The 17304-nt window shown below is 37.3% G+C and overlaps 1 protein-coding gene across 1 annotated transcript in view; it reads right to left on the bottom strand.

Moving 5' to 3' along the window:
- The window catches only part of LOC128025476 (cadherin-10), a 45200-nt gene extending 28249 nt beyond the window's left edge, over positions 1-16951 (bottom strand). The window contains exons 1-2 of the mRNA XM_052611875.1: positions 16754-16951; positions 10401-10739 (exon numbers count right to left, since the gene is read on the bottom strand). Coding sequence (XP_052467835.1) covers positions 10401-10598 — 198 coding nt within the window. The 5' untranslated portion in view covers positions 10599-10739; positions 16754-16951. The remainder of the gene's footprint in view (positions 1-10400; positions 10740-16753) is intronic.
- Between the last annotated feature and the right edge of the window lie 353 nt (positions 16952-17304).

The following is a 17304-nucleotide window of genomic DNA, read 5'->3' as shown; positions in this document are numbered from 1 at the left end:
TTTGATGCCTTCAGTGTGAATCTACAATTTTCATAGTCATGAAAATAAAGAAAACTCTTTAAATGAGAAGGTGTGTCCAAACTTTTGGTCTGTACTGTATATATGACATGATAATAAGGCCTGAAGTTAGGAAGAACATTTTACGGAAAAAAATAATAAAAAAAATGTAAATCAAGATAATGATTTTTTCCTTCTCATATCTTGTCTGTGGTTTAAAAACACCCCTGGCCAAACGGGGTGCATCTCTTCCCACTGATAATTACTGTAGTTAGCATGTTCTGAACATCACATCCTTTCTTTTCTAACCAGATGTAAACTATATTTTATATATATATATATATATATATATATATATATATATATATATATATATATATATATATATATATATAGGTGGCTGAATAAAAATATTTGGACATTATTTATAAAAATTACATCAATTTAGCACCAACAAGCTTGTTAGCTAGACAGTTAGCATCAGCTAACAATATTTACTTATTTTCAGTACGATGAACATTCATGTCTGTCTACTCGTCTAGTTAATCCAAACAATATACATATGTATAACGTTACTGTCGATAAACAATATAAAAACAGACGTAACATAGGACATTTTAATAAAACTGTTAACATTACGGCAGCGGGGAATTTGAACGTGCACGAGTTATTGTATTTAATCTGTGTTATTTTATGGGTTTTTTGTTGTTGTTGTTTTTTACCTAGAATTGATGTGTCTGCATCGTCTGCACTCGAGCATTTCAGTGGGCTTAAATAGATCACTCTTTACAACGGATTTAGTTTCCAAACAACTGACAGTTTTGACCTAAATATGATTTTCAGTTAACTTACAATAATTAATCCAAAATTTCGACATTAATAACTTACTTTTAGCAACGTCAGACGCACGCGCGCTCACAAGATCTCCCGGTTCTTACTTCTGGTGACTCGCACTAAGGTTCATTTGAATCAGTGAGTGGTCGACTCCAGAACAGCTGCAATCGGATCATTCTAATTCGTAAACGAATCGTTTGGTGTGATTCGCGATCCGATTTAAAAGTTTATTTTGAAAAGATTCAGTTCGTTCATGATGAATCAGACACCGTTTCTGCGTGTCGGAGCACGTGATATTATAGGGAGTAACGATATGTTTTATGAAATGTAGTGAAGTAAAAAGTACGATTTTATGCTTTGGAATGTAGTGAAGTAAAAGTAAAAGTTGCTCAAAATAAAACTACTCCAGTAAAGTACAGATACTTGAAAAATGTACTTAAGTACAGTAACGAAGTAAAGCTACTCCGTTACTGTCCACCACTGTTAGCCTGCACTCTTAGAAATAAAGGTACCAAGAACCCCAAGAACCGCTTGGAGAGGTCATATGAAAAACCTTTGTCCACCACAACCTTTTGTGCACTGGGGAGGCTTCATGGATGAACCTTTATTTTTAAGAGTCAAGTCAAAAGAATGATTGCAGATGTAGTAGTGTATGTTTGTAATTTCCCCATCTTGTAAAGACTGTGTGCGCTGTCATTCATCTGAGACTAGCAGACACTGCAGACTCTGTCGCTGCGGGGGGTTTGTGGGTCAGTGGATATATGCACACATCAGACGTCTGTGGTTCTTTTCTCTCTTTTTCTTTCTCAGTGCAGGGGCATAAAAAGCACCTTTACTTGTTTGAAAAATGAGGTGTTTAAACTATAGGGAATTATAGCAGACTGCAGGAGTGCACTTAGGATGAGTCGGCTGTCCAACACTTTGACAGACATCAGTCATAAAAATACAGATATGGATGGATTGATTTTTTTTTACAGATATTGGATTTTATCAGTTTGAAACTGCAAACTGCATGTATATCAAAAATAATTTAATATTGGTAAATATGCATGAAAATGCCTTTACTGACACTTTTGACCAATTCAATGCATCATTTCTAATTAAAAGTATTAAGTTCTTTCAAAGTCTTACTGGCTCCTTTTCAGAACAGGACACATGATAAAGTATAGGATATAAGTTATTAAGTATGAGTTATTCAAGCGTAGTGTGGTCTGCGATGTGGATCCTTGGGCTATTTCTCAATATATAATTAGCTCATTAACCCAATCAGTGATTAGGTAGATTTCATATCACATTATGAATCAGACTCACAATCATTATACGCACACACACCATTTTCCAGTTATGAAATCCTTTTCGAAAAAGAACATTTGCCACTGAGCTATTGAAATATGCCTATGTGACCTTTCTTGCTGTTTATTAAGCTGCATTCATCTGTCTCCTCTTGCTTAAATTAAATCAAAATTATAGGTAATATTTTGATAGTTGATGAATGATGTTGATAAGTCATGTACATGATACAAACTATATAATCAAATTTGAATCAATATTGAAATATTCTTGCGCTTGTAAAGTGATCACTCATTTATTCCATTGGGGTTTTGTGAGCACGTTGCATGTATATAGTTTTGTTATAGATTAAATGATCACTGCACATACCAGGGGACGCAATGCAGTATTAAACGCTTAAGAATATAACAATACATGCTTTATGAAAGTGCCTTTGTCTCTCAAATGAACTGAATGAACTATAAACTGTGAAGCATCTGTGACGCCTGTGTTTTAATCAACCTCCTGCAACATGATGACAAAGCCTTAATGTTTACAGTCACCGACCAGAATGACAGAAAATTCCAAATAAATAAATCCAGAATTTGTCAGCCGCAGCAAGCGAAAAAGGGGAATGTCTCTGCTTTCAGCTCCAAGCCAGTAATCTATGCAAACATTAGCATGCGAGTCATTAGCATGTGGTTAATGAAATGTTTGTGTGCTGTATCTCACGGGCCCACATTCTCCTGAGTGGCAGAGCGAGTGAGGGACACAGTATGCAGGAAAGCCTAAGCAGATATAAATAACTTAGGATAAGATCTAATTATTTTCAACATATTTACAGCCAGCGACTCTAGACCCAAGTGAGAAGGGAATTGAACCAATTTTTAGGAAGAAATGACATCTCAAGATGCATTTATTTATTTATTTTTTTTCTGATGGAAATGTTATTTTATATCAATATATAATACTGTGTTTTCTGAGGTCCAAGGTCAACACAGCCGTATACCAGGAAGTTTTAGAGCACCTCATGCTTCCAGCTGCTGACAAACTTTATGGAGATGCAGATTTAATTTTACAACAGGACTTGGCACCTGCACACAGTGCCAAAGCTACCAGTACCTGGTTCAAGGACCATGGTATCCCTGTTCTTAATTGGCCAGCAAACTCGCCTGACCTTAACCCCATAGAAAATCTATGGGGTAATGTGAAGAGGAAGATGCGATATGCCAGAACCAACAATGCAGAAGAGCTGAAGGCAAAGTATGTTCATAGTTTTCAGTTGGCCAAGATTTCTAAAAAACTTTTCTTTGTATCGGTCCTAATATTCTAATCTTAATTCTAAGAAGTTAAAAATCTGAATAAAAGCAACATGAACTTATCCACTTACTGCTCAAGCGCATTTGACACGGTTTAGGGTAGAGTTAACATTTAAACTATACAGAAGAGCATGACAGATGACATCATCCACAGTCTGAAATCCACCCTCGTTCAACTTTGATGTTTTTAAATGGCATAATTCTTAAAGATTTTCAGACAATCAATGTATGCTACACCACTGACAACTTTCATGCATTATCAAGCTGCATTTAATTCACTTTCTTTCATTTCAGAACAAAGCATGGCGTACCTCCAAAGAGTATTTTCTGGAAAACTGAGGACTTTCATGTTAGTTGTAACTAGAGTAAGCTGCTATAAAGATGTAGATTCCATTTTCATCTCCGCTATGTATAAAATCCCTTGACAGCACCATAATTAGTCTCTCTCTGTCCTTTATTGTGAAGAAATCCTTCAGTGCTGGCATGGCCCACACAGACATCCATAAAAAGACATCTGAGACAAAGACATGCAATGAAAGCAGACAACCGCATAAAGCCAGTACGAACCCCAGCTTCTCTGGGCTAATTGGTGTTTGTCAGATGAGCGTCTAGGCGCGCTTCAAGGGTATACATAAAACATTGCATTAATCTCTGAGGTAAACACATGCTTGATCGACAACAGCGGGCTTCATTAGGTCATTAATTTGAGGTGGACCGTGGTCGAGCCTGAAATTCCCAGCAGGAATGACGGCGATGTGTGAAAGATGTTTTTGGCCCTGCTTTAGCGAAGGCGTAATGTGTTTCATAACAACCTGTCTTGTTCTATAAAGTACTGCAGGTGAGTCTTTAGCCGTTGCACTTTATTTCAGCAGTCACAAACCAGGAACTATTTGCTTAAAATGTTGCGCAGAGAAGGGAAAGACAGAATAAACAGTGACATGTTTAGAAGCAGTAAATGAGTTTCAGTGCTTTTAAGTCATTAGCAGTCATTAACACAAAATGCTTCATTCTAAATGTAAAGCATTTGAAAACTTAAGGTTTCACTAGGGCTGTGTATTTTTCTTCTTGGAAAGTGTAAACGAATCAGGCAGTCCAGTAAAATGTTAGATGGACCCATGAGGGCTGAGGGTTTAGATCAACAAATAATAATTTTCTTATTTAGAATTTTGTCTTGTTTTACAGTACAAATATTCTCAGAGTTGTGATATATAAAGTCAAAATTCTGAAGAAAAATGTCAGATTTGCAAGGTTTTTTTTTAAGTGGGGTTAGGGTTAGGTTTTTTTTTTTTAAGAGTTAATGGCGAAAAAAAAGAGACATTTTGAATTATATGAATTTATATATTGCAATTTTATGTCTGCAGCCTTTTTTATAAATCAGAATTGCAAAATTTAAACACAAAATTACAAAATAAATGACAATTTCAAACATTTTGACAATTATTATTTTTTTTTTTCAGAAAACAACTATTGCTTTTGCTTATTAAATACATAAATGTGTCTTGATTGAAGAATATTTAAATATCATACTGGAAAACAAGACAAAAATTGTCAAATTAACATGATGCTTTACCTGAACATTTAGTTTAGCCAAAGTTTACATTTCCTCTGTTGGTTGTTCACACTGTTTCAGAAGGAAATCATTGCATACCATGATCACACATGGCACATGTATGACTGCTATAGCTACAGGCACCTTACTAACTTGCCTAATTGATTGTAAACCCCATTTATTTATTTATCTATTTATTTTCCAACAGGTCTGTATCACAATACACCAGATGTTTCGTTTCCACAGTGTAGCCAATGTTTTCCATTTGGCTGCTCTCTGGAAGACTAGGGGTGTCCTAATTACTGCCAGCTCCAAAAAAAAAAAAAAACAACTTTAAAAAAAGAAAAAGCGAAAGCACCTCTGGGCCTCTGGGGATGAATTAAAAGACATTTCAGAATAAGGCATCTGTCGGAAATGCGGCGGCCTTTGACAGTGACTCATGAAAAATATGAGCGACTTGATTCGGCCTCATAGATCCTGATTCAACCCTAACCACAAACCCTCTGTTCATTTGAAATGCACTACAGGGAGAGTGCTGCATGGCAGTGAATACTGATCACTTGCTCATTTGCTCTAGGAGCGCTTTTTGGCACAACACCGTGCTCTCTGTGGCACTGGCAACCCTGAACAGATAGCCTTTGTTTATTGGCAGGAATATGTCTCCGGCGTGAGGTTGCTTAAATAATCTCTGCCAGTCAAAAATCTAAGCGTTTCCCCAAAGAGGCAACAAGGAAAAATGCATGAAGCATGCCAGTATTCCAAGTAAAAAAAAAAGAAAAAAAATTTTTTTTTTTTTTTTTTTTCATTATTTTTTAAGGATGCACTTCATTATAATGAGCTGACTGGTAAATATGAAGTAAAGGCAGCCAGGGTTTATCCTGGCCTTGCTTTCATTTGCCTTTGCTAATTTGCGTAGCACAAAATTAGCCTTTGACTCGGAGCAGCTTTAGGAATTAAATCCCCTGCACACACACTGAGGGATTGTCAGCCAAGCACGGAGAAATCATTGACAATTCTTGTCAGGTCGGCGGTGAACACTTGCTTAGTACTGCAGAGAGGAGATTGTGAAAATGAGAGCCCGGGCCCAGAACGGATACAGAATAATTATGTATTTTCCCCCCACCCTTTCTTTCTTTGTGTATATATTGAGCTCGCTCAGACTAGGACAGCGTCATATTCAAGTTGACTAACTCGACACAAACACTGCGGTGCAATCTATCGCTGGCTCTCCCTAGCCCAGTTGCCCCTTTTGTGGTTTCACTGTTCGCCATTAATCATAAGGCCATGCGGTTCGCACTGTAGTTTTGACATTTTTTTTTCCTGACACTCGTGGAGGTTTACAACAGATTTCTTCGCATGCAGACTCTCTGAGGAGTTGAAAAGTGCATGAACCCAAACTTGGCAAAGCTCTCTCTCTCTTTCTCTCTCTCTCTCTCTTCTAATCTCCTCTGCTGGCTGTGGCCTCTGCTGGTTCATTTGAGTGGATAAGGACACACACTGCAACTACTTAGATAGCTGGAGGTTCCTGTGAGGCCTGACTTTTCTGTGAGAGAGTAAAAAAAAAAAAAAAAAGATCTTTATCAGACTTTAAAAATTGAATAAAAATACAAATTGCCGTATAAGTGCATATAAAATATATTTTAGAAACATACTTCCCTACTTTATTGTAGGCAAAAAGTGTGGTCTATCTGATTCACAGTATTTATAAAACATTATTCAACAAATACCCTTATAAAGCCAAGGGATAAGATTTGTGAATGGCAATGTAGTATGCCCATATAACATTATTACTACATATATTCATATGATATAGAACATAGTATTTATTAAGTACTTAAAGAAGTATCTACTCAGATAATTATCTACAACTATTTGCTTGTTTGGATGCAACCTCAATGTTTGCAGGTATTGTTTTTTTTTTTTTTTTTTTTTTTGTACAAATATTTGGTATGACTGTAAAAAAAAAAAAAAAAAAAAAAAAGGTATACTTTTATTGTATCTTTTCTATAAATTACCCACACATAACTTGTATCAAAGTGACCTTTTTATCTTACAAAAAAATCTATTCTGAAAAGATCTTCAGCCTTGGTGTAGCGATGATAAAATTTTATATTTAGAATTGCCATTCTACATAACATAATTAGTTGACACTTGCAGTAGTGCTGCAACTGTCATATTAACACGAGTTTCCCCTCTATCTATTCATGATGTGGTTTTCCACGCTCAGATGAGTTCATAATCCTGACAAGTCCTAATGAACCTGTGCCAAATATTTAAACATTCAAATGTGAGTCATCATTCCATAACTTTTCATTATTAGTGCTTGAAAAAAAAAAAAAAAAAAATCAAGATTGCATTCTTCTTTTTACCAATTAATATTTTATTTTTATTTAAATATTTTATTTATTTATTTTTTTTTTTGTTAAAGTTCCAAGTATTTACGTGAAGAGGATCAAAAGGGTTAGGTAGACACAAGAAGAGAGCTCACCAGGAAAACTGAACAGTATGAATGGGTTTATTTGCACAATGCATTATGGGGCTTGGAGAAGGTTAATAGGATTTTTTAAACATCAATAGCGCTGATGGCACACCATGTGAGCTGCTGCCCCCACATCAAACTCCTGACACAAAGGTGGGGATTTGCACGGTGGGCTTCGGCACTTCTGAGTGTCTTACTGCACAACAGGCCGACGGCACCTAAGCAGTTATACTGACCAGTGGATGGCCAGCAAGATGTTTCTGGATTGTGAAGTTTATATAGAAATCTGCCTCTTTAATCCTGTTTGTTTTGCATTTCTGCCTGATGCGGCTTCATATTAATTCAAAGCAGAAGCTGTTTTCACATATCATAGACTAACTGAATTCTAAATTATAGTGTATTTGCTCTGTAGAACATAAGTGCTAATATTAAATTTCTCACTTTTATATTCACACCAGTTGCAGTGATGACAGTATTTTTTACTTTTAGGGTTTCAAACATCCTAGTATTTGCAACCAACTACAAGTTGTGACTTTACATTCAATATATTTCACTATGGTTATTTTCCAATGGGTAGTGATTTACCAAAACTATATATATATATATATATATATATATATATATATATATATATATATATATATATATATATATATATATATATATATATATATATAATCCATTCCATCCATGTAATTTAGCGAAATTGACCTAATAATCACACCTTTCTAAAACTGCTGTCTTTCATATTTAATGTTTGGTAATTGTTTCATTCAGACCGTTCATTAAACTAACTGATTCAACTATTATGAACTAATGTATTTTTTTTTTTTGTATGAATATTATAATAATTATTACTAGCTTGACTGTTGAACTACATCAAACTTTAGCTTATTAATCAAAAGCATTTTAGTTGCACGATATAGATATATGTGAATGGCTATAGACTACACAGTTGAAGAAAAGCCATGAAGAAAGCGTTGATATCACTGTTGTTTTATTGGGAATATTCTTCCCATTTTATGGATTATTTCTGGCTCCACACTGGAAAATAAATCCTCTTTTAGGGCCTGTCTATGTCAGGGGCCAGTGAAGGCGTTGCTTAGATAGACATAAATTTGGTATCCCACAAGGCTCCATAAAGGTTGCTGAATTATTTTTATGAGGAGAACCATCAATGGCTTTGATGGCTTCTCGCTGGGGCTCTAAGTACCCGTCTATTGGGCTACACAAGTTCTCACACGTCACCCACACACACACAAGTAAGAAATGGGGGAAATGGATGGAATGGATGATCAAGTTGCTCCACAGTGGTCTCCCTGAACCAGCATGTGGGTGTTTCGTTCTCCCTCGCCCTCCTACAGTATTTATGGGAGCCCTGTGTCTTTCTGGCACTTTAATTGGGAATGAGAGTGGACGGTAGATGAAAAGCGGGCCAAAAGCATGTGATTGCTGTCAAGCCAGAGAAACACGCAGCCAGAAAAAGAGGGAGAGATAGAAGGAGAGAGAGCTAGAGAAAAGAGAGAAGCATCAAAGCTCTGGGAAGAAGGCCAGGACACTGCTGAGTCTGACACTTCCTCAACCGACGGACTCTTCGCAGTAAGAGCTGGTTTGTTGCCTTGTCACATAAAATGCAATGCTACAGTATGAGGGTGGAATCTCATTCTTGTTTTTGATTGATTTATTGTTTTATCCTCACCCACTCTTGCCTGCTTGCCTTTCTGTTGCACACACGTTTCTTTTCTAGAATTATTCCCCACAAAAACAACCCTGCAGCATAAGAGAAAAAAGATGTTGATCTGTCTGTGCTACCACTCCTCTCTCCACCCCGAACCTATCACACGTTTACATTTAGAAGATGAATACGATGATGAAAGCAGATGTATTTGACATAAAATTGGCCGACCTCCTCCTCGCATGCACTGTGGTTGTAGCTGCTGCTGTCTCTGCCGTCTGATGCCGGTGGCTTGACAAGTCCCCCGCTCTAATCAGACGCCACGCGAGATGCACTTCAGCTTTTTTTTATTTGAACCGAATCATGTAGCACCGGTAGGCCCACCTTTCAACAAATGACATGTAGAGGTTTGCCTCTCAACTGATTTGTGTCCTGACTTGATCTTGGCAAAAAAAAAAAAAAAAAATGCATCATGTGTGTATGTTGATAGCTGGGACATCTGCTGTTATTATCAGGTCACGGTTATAATGTAAGCCTTTGATTTAAACCCACACAAGCGTATCGGTTTTGGAACATCAGGATGTTGTCATTAATATAAAGAGGGTTATTATGGCACTTTGTATCCCACACATCGATTCATTCTAATAGCCTACATTCACATTGATTTTGTTCTAATACATCATTAGCTATAATGCTGAAAGCATTACCGGTTAGGTACGAGTTAATTTGATGTTTGTGATTCATGTTCGTTACTGACCCTTGTGCTTGTTTATGTTGTGTGTTAATGGTCAGACTGAATGTAATTGCTCATATTATGCTGTACAGTAGCTCACTAGCAACCACATGGTCATAAGTACGATTACCATTTCACAAATGCTCAGATACATTGCATTACATTTATATATTTTATCAGTCCATGCATTCCTTGGGAATCAAACCCAAGACCTACTAGAAGGAGCTTGCACAGTTTTGGATATGCACTTTTTATATGCACATTATATAATATAAATTATATAATACAAACAATATTTATTTGATTGCATACTCATCTATATTCCATGCTACCGTATTTGAAAAAAAAAAAAAATAATAATACCATGGTATTATCATCATGGATCTATGTTCGAACAGTTGTGTAAAGGGTAAGGGGTAAATAACAATCTCCACTTATATATGGTTTACCCTGGAAGTATGTAATGTTTGAAAAACTTTGACTCTACAAAAAGATGAGGAAACACACTTCATCACAGTTATTGTTAAAAGAGAACCAGTCCTTACCTTTCCAACATACTGCTTCCCAGTTCCCGTCCACTCCTCTAAGAGAAAGAAACTATTCCACATCCATCCTCGTTTAGTGCGGTGTAGAGTCCGTCCATCCCGATCCGTCGTGCTAATTCCAGGCACCGGCCGGATCAGTGCATCACTCCAGCCCAGCAAGCAGAACAACAGGAGGAAAGTAAGTTGATTGATTAACATTGTATCCGATCACTCCTGGAGAGTCCTTGATAAGGAATCAATTAAGAAACAGAGCTCTGCGTTGAAGATACTGCTGAATGGTAGGAGTGACGAAATGGGGCATCTTATCCTTAATTCTCTTAAATTCTGTCTTCTTGGGGCCTGTGACAGATAGAAAAGGATCATTAAGAAACCATTTCAACACAATATCAGTAGAAAGCTACGTGTTTGCTAAATTACCTCAGGGTCGAGTGCCACAGATGACAACGGCACTCTAAATTTGTGTTAGCTGTCTAAAATCATGTTGGCTAACTAGAAAACGAATCGTTAATCTTGATTGATCGCAAAGGATTAAGTGACTCGAGTTTTAGCGCACAGCAGTTTCTCGGTGGTCTCTAATTGACGAACTTCATGAGCCTGAACGTCTCTAAACATTTTTCTTTCCTCACTCTGCATAGATTTGCAGTTACCCCCCCAAAATGGTGTAAAAGTCAATAGTAAACTCAAAATGCTGAGGACTTCAACATTTATAACACAAACTAGCGTAAAAGAAGCAAAGGCAGCAGCTCACTGGAGCAGTCTCTCCTCCAGGACTAGTTCTGATAGGTAATTTGGAGGATGCATGCATAATTTATTGGCTTTTGGAAGTTAATCCTAATAAATCTTTCTCCGCTCATTTGACGAAAACCCATTTTCCAGGAGTCTGCAGAAAAAGGCCAAGGAGCCAAGTTAGCCTGACAGGCATTCATTATGGCAAACGTCTCCAGGGGTCTCGTGAGCAAACGAGGAGCTGATTCATAATGTTGTGGCTTTTTTGTTTAACGATCTGAATCAAAGAAAAGAAAAGATGGGGAGGCTTGGGAAGTGGAGGGGGGGGGGGATAAAACACACACGTGTCAGCAAGGCCAGCTCAGCGAACAAAGTGAATCCTTTCTTTTTCTAAGAGCAAATTAGGGCTCTGGTTCTATTTGATGTGACTGAAGTTACGCATGTAAATGAACACTGTCATGTGAATACGAATCAAATAATTTACTTAATGAGATATGGATGAAGTTAGGAATTATTCACTAGGCAGCGTTTGAAAGTGTGCAGACTACTCTAATTTGTGAAATCACTGGCTTTTCTAATGCGAGTAATGAATTTTGTCAGCCCCAGCATGGAGGCCTTTTGTGGCCCATCTTCTATCCAGACATAGCCTACTGTATGTTTCAATGCAGCCCAGGGTTAAGAAGATCCTTATAAATTAATCATGCTTTTTATTTTCATGAGACTAAGCTGAGTCTTTCTCGTCTGGTATGAATCACAAAACTGGCATAAACTGTGACGGTCTGTGTCAATGCATGGAAAGCGCCAGTCACGTTTGATTTTGGAGTAAGGGTCATACCGATCATTCAGGAGCATGTAATCAGCAGCTGGCATGAAAAAACCTGTTCAAGTCTCCGGCGTGACCTTGACGGACAGATCCAAATAAATATCCATCTGTCAGTGTCATGGTCCACGACCGACTTGATTGATTTAATGGTTTCTATGACACGTTTTCCATCCGTGGTCTCAGCTCAAGGGCAAGCACGGACAAAAGAGTAATAAAAATGAGATCTGATTCATGCATGTTTATTGCACGCTCTTTCAAAGCCTGATTAAGCTGGTGCTCCCTTCTCAGAATTTGCTCTTTCATGATTTAATAGAGTTCTCAGTGATGTGTCATATAGCTACATATTTTATATTAGATATTTCTCCTAAAATTGCTTAGGAGAGATAAAGAGAGACACAGATTGCTCACATTGAGTACAAGTACAGCCCTATAAAAAAAAAAAAAAAAAAAATATGGGGATGGCAGCACAGATAATGTAGCCTAATGCAAACTTAACCTTTTCTAAGGAGAAAAATCAAATCTGAGATGCAGGAAATGTTTATCATTTTATATGTTTATTATTTATATCTGTATCTTTATATTTGTGTATTTTCCTGAAGTCTGCTAAAACTAATTGTGGTTTTGGGGCAACATGTAATGAAAAACGAAGTGTAATAATGGGAGTAATAATTGACCAGATTTTGATAATAATATATCATATTTCATATTACTGTTAATTTGCGTAAAAATGCGTAATAAACGTTTTTGTGTGCCCGTGTCCTCACATGATAGACTTTCGTAACTGAAAGTCATATTTTGATTTGAAACCTCGTAACATTTTCCTGAGATGTTGATTTATGACACACAATTAAAAAAATAGATGTAAATGATATTTACAAAATATTATCATATTTCCATAATAGTGTCATTCAATTTATTTCAGACATTTTTGAAGTCCAAGGAGAGGGAGTCATCATGGTGAACCATCCAAAATTTGGTATCTCTGAAAAGGCCTGGATGTGCTCTGTACAGGACACCCAGACATAAAACTGTGGCCTGTACAGTCTCAGAGAAATTCACGAATATATAATGCCCTCATATGAGGCCGCAGGGTCTTAAAAGGTTAAAACATAAAAGTAAAAATAATATTCCACACATATTGTATATTTAATGCATATGCTTAAGTCCCAAACAATCTGTGGTACACATTGTTCATGAGCATTGTTTAAGAATTGGAATTGTCCTCCTCAGGGTGCTTTTGTTTTCATTAGGCATGGTGAGTTGAGTAATCAGATCACACGCTGTACAAGATTTTTTGCAAGTTTACACAACATGATAATGGAAAGAGAAGTGCTGTACTTTGTATATCCAGCTCAGTCGGGAAGATGTTAACACTAAAGCGGTGAGAGGATGTAGCTTGTGAAAAAGCCCTGACAGGAGTTTTGTGGTTCTATGATGCAGTACTCACAGGGTGCCAAAAACCCAGATTAACAATACATATATATATATATATATATATATATATATATATATATATATATATATATATATATATATATATATATATATATATATATATATATATATATATAACAACTCCTGTTATCGTGCACTCTTAGCCTTTCCACTGCAATGTCAAGAACATTCTGAAAAATGAAAAAAATTAAATAAAAAATAATTGTGTGCACCAATTTATGTGTTGCGATTCTCATTATGGCATTTTCTAATTATCATTCAAGGCTGTCCTTGAGGTTTAATAGCATTCTGGATATTAATCTTTGCTACAGCATGCCTTTTAAGCATTAGGCCAGCTGATCCTTTTCCTTATTATTTTGCCTGTTACCATACAGTACAACAAAGAAAAGCTATCTTGCCAGATGTTTAGGACCGTCACTTAATTATCTCATTTTGATTAGTGCATTAAAAACTTGTTTATGTGCGGCTATAAGGGAGGATATGCGATACCATGGGGGAGGAACGGAGGAAGCGCGAGGGAGTGGAGCGAGGAGGAAGAATCTTCTCACTTGTCCTGTTAAGAGCATCTAATTAGTGTGTACATGTGAGTTTAGGCGTATGTAGACATGCTAGTCGAGGCATAATGAGGTAATGCTATAATTATGAATTAATTGGTGGAGAGAACGGTGAGTCGTCCTACCGGAAAACACAACACGGCTGACCCTGTTGATCAGTGTGACACGGAAAACATTTTGTGAGCGGCATTTTGCAAACGGAAGGCTAAGTTCATGCTTTGCAATTTGCAGACTTGATTGACAGTGATATACAGTTAAAGTCGGCATTATCAGACTGCTCTGGTGAACACAGACCCGCCGTAGTCTTTCTATGTAATTGCCGTAGTCCTGTCTGCAAGGTAGTGCTATATTTCTCCCGAGGTTTCTAAAAGCAGTCTGGGGCAGCGTTGTCTTTAGGGAATACATCTGTCAGAGTTCAACACAGCTTCGTTCACTCATGCTATAAGCCTTCAAACACCCTCCTCTTTTTCTCCTCAGTATGTTCCCCCTAAGACCATATCAGACACGCATCATTTAGGGAAACTGGGTTATTTCTGTCCACACCTGACTGTGTTCTGATGGATGTCTGGAGCCATACAGTATGTGGGATACAGAGTCTTGTATCCGTGCATTTGTCGTGCTTATTATGGCTGGGCAAAGTTTTTTCAGCACTTCTCATTTTAGTGACCTTGACATCTCAAGCATTAAAGGATGGAGACTTCATTCAGGTTAAAAGTTTGACAGGAGAACTTCACTTCTGGAAACAGGACGAACAAATCGCTTAATAATAAATAGACTGCATACTCTCTAAAAGATTGTAATATTGCCCGAGGCCTGTCTGATTTCTGACAATCGAAGCTGCCTCGCGGTCTGTCCAGATTACTCGCATGGCGTCAAACTCTCTGCCGCGGTCAGACAAAGATTTGGTTTTTGTAACATTTACTGTAGCAGAGGCCTTCCTTCACTTGAAATTTAGGGTTGGGGCTTGTGGAATCTGGATGGTATGGTTTTACTGTACATGTTTGTTTGTGAGAGTGTTTAAAATGACTGAGGATCAACCATGATGGGCTTCATTGCTGCCTAGCACTGTATTTTGAGCCACATGGTGGAGCTAACTCTCTCTCAGATAACACTGGAGTTCTCTATCTGTCTCGCTCGGTTTCCCTGTGTGTATCATGTGTCTTTAGCCTACAATGCTGAAAATATATGCTTATAGATTTTCACTGAAGGCATGACCTAGAAATTGGATTCTGATTGGCTGATTACCTTCATTTTCAGGCTAATATAAAATGTATGTTATTGCAGGACAGATTCTCTTAGAAAGAAATAAAGCTGGATTCCCAAATTAAAGTTTTATTGCTCCAGAGCTCTTTCCTAGCTCAGGAGATTCTCAGTTTTATGTATTGACATCCAGGGAAAGTATAGCTCCAAATTTCAGATCCATATTCATATTGAAATTTGACCTTGGAATCTCACAAATCTGATGAGATAACTTCCATAGGGGATCATTATGAGGTTTTTTTTTCTCAGTTGAGAAAAATCAGGACACTGGGAGACTTCAGGAATTCTAGGATACTTATTTTTTTTATTATTATTTTTTTTCGGAGGAAGAACCTGTATAAAACAGATTCAAATAGTTACATAAGCCTGTAAATTTCTCTCTAGACATTTGTCTCCTAAATGTGTGTGCTGTCAGTGACAGATCTTCTATTTACAGGCTTTTGTGTGTGTTTCCAAGTGAATCGATTTGCATTGAAAGAGATGCTATTAGTGTGGCTAATTTAGAAAGCAGAAATGCAACGAGCACTTTAGAGGTTAATTTGTGTTGGACAATAATGAACAATCACTAATGACTTCCAATACCAAGATCCAGTTGATTGGCTGCATATAGATGCAGCATTTTGTAGGGTTTATGTGTGCATGCATGTACTGTATGTGTGTGTGTGTGTGTGTGTGTGTGTGTGTGTGCACATGTGTGTGTGTGTGCGTGTGTGTGTGTGTGTGTGTGAAAGAAACAGTGAGAGTGAGTGAGTGATTAGGCATGAGCAGCGGGGTAGACTCTTGCTGTGTCCAAATGCAATACATATTTATGAAATATTCCTGCATGTCTCTCTCTCTCTCTCTCTTTCTCTTTCTCCTGCACACACACACAAACACACACAAACACACTCATGTACATCGTTTATCTTCAAAGTGAGGCAGCCAGTAAAACAGCTGCCAGATGACACACAGGTCAAGGCAATAATCTGCTTATCAGAATCAACCAAAAGCATTTGTATAATTGCAGGATTCATAACAGAGCATTTGCTAAATAAAATTACCACAGAGCCTCTCTGCCAGCTCCTATGAAGTTTTTAGACATCATTTGCTGTCTAAATGTATAATATTGATTTTATATGCACCAAGAACAATCTTATATGGTTGTAGCAAAGCAGTTTTAATCTAAATTATTTAATCATGACCAACAATAATTCTCCATTTACTCTCAAACAACAAACTTTACCTTCATATTGGCAAAAAATAAAAATAAAAATAATTATAATAATTTAAAAACTCTAAATCTGACTTCTCAAAGGTAATCATGACTTCAAATGTCTAGAGATGAAATAACTCAAACTGTTTCTAGCCAGGAATTCCCTCTCAATTCCCCACAATATAAACTCATTTTACTGAAAACCTCAATAAATTCCAGACAGTAGGTCTTTGAACATTAATGTGCCGTTGTATTCACAAAAGCAACCAAACCCTCTCTTTAGGTCCTAGACAAATTTTCTGAAACCACCTGCAAAAGAAAAACTAATCAGCCATCTACTCACACTCTCTTTTTGCTTTTGCCACGTCTTTCTCAGTTGCTTTAAATCCGTCTTAGCCACTCTTTAATCAAATAGTTCCTCCAGTGTAAAATGATCTCCACGGCAACCACTCTTCAGGGGACATCTGTCTTAATGATAACCTTTAGATTCAGCAAGCGAGAGAAAATTACGTACATGGCTGCTCTCTTTCCGGACTCTCCTCATCAGTCTGAGCTAGAGTGGGGGACCGAGAGAGCACAAGAGCAACAAAGCTGGAGAGGGAGGGACGGACGAGAGAGAGAGAGAGAGAGAGAGAGAGAGAGAGAGAGAGAGAGAGAGAGTTTTACCTATACTCCATTGTCTTCTGCTGTGTTTTCGGCACACTTCTATATCTCCTTAGCATAAGCTCCAAGCTTGTCACCTTCCCTCTCAGTTTTCACTGCAAGACTAAACACTTACTGTGCAAGGGAGAAAGAGAGAGAGAGAGAGAGAGAGAGAGAGAGAGAGAGATGTCTTACTGCTCTCTTTTTTTATTCTAGGTCTTTTGTCTTAAATGCTTTTTGATTTCTACTTGT

The sequence above is a fragment of the Carassius gibelio genome, chromosome A12 (assembly GCF_023724105.1).
Source record: "Carassius gibelio isolate Cgi1373 ecotype wild population from Czech Republic chromosome A12, carGib1.2-hapl.c, whole genome shotgun sequence".
In the NCBI taxonomy this organism is placed as follows: Eukaryota; Metazoa; Chordata; class Actinopteri; order Cypriniformes; family Cyprinidae; genus Carassius; species Carassius gibelio.
The sequence above is the reverse complement of the archived record's forward strand: the minus strand, read 5'-3'. Positions and strand labels throughout refer to the sequence as shown.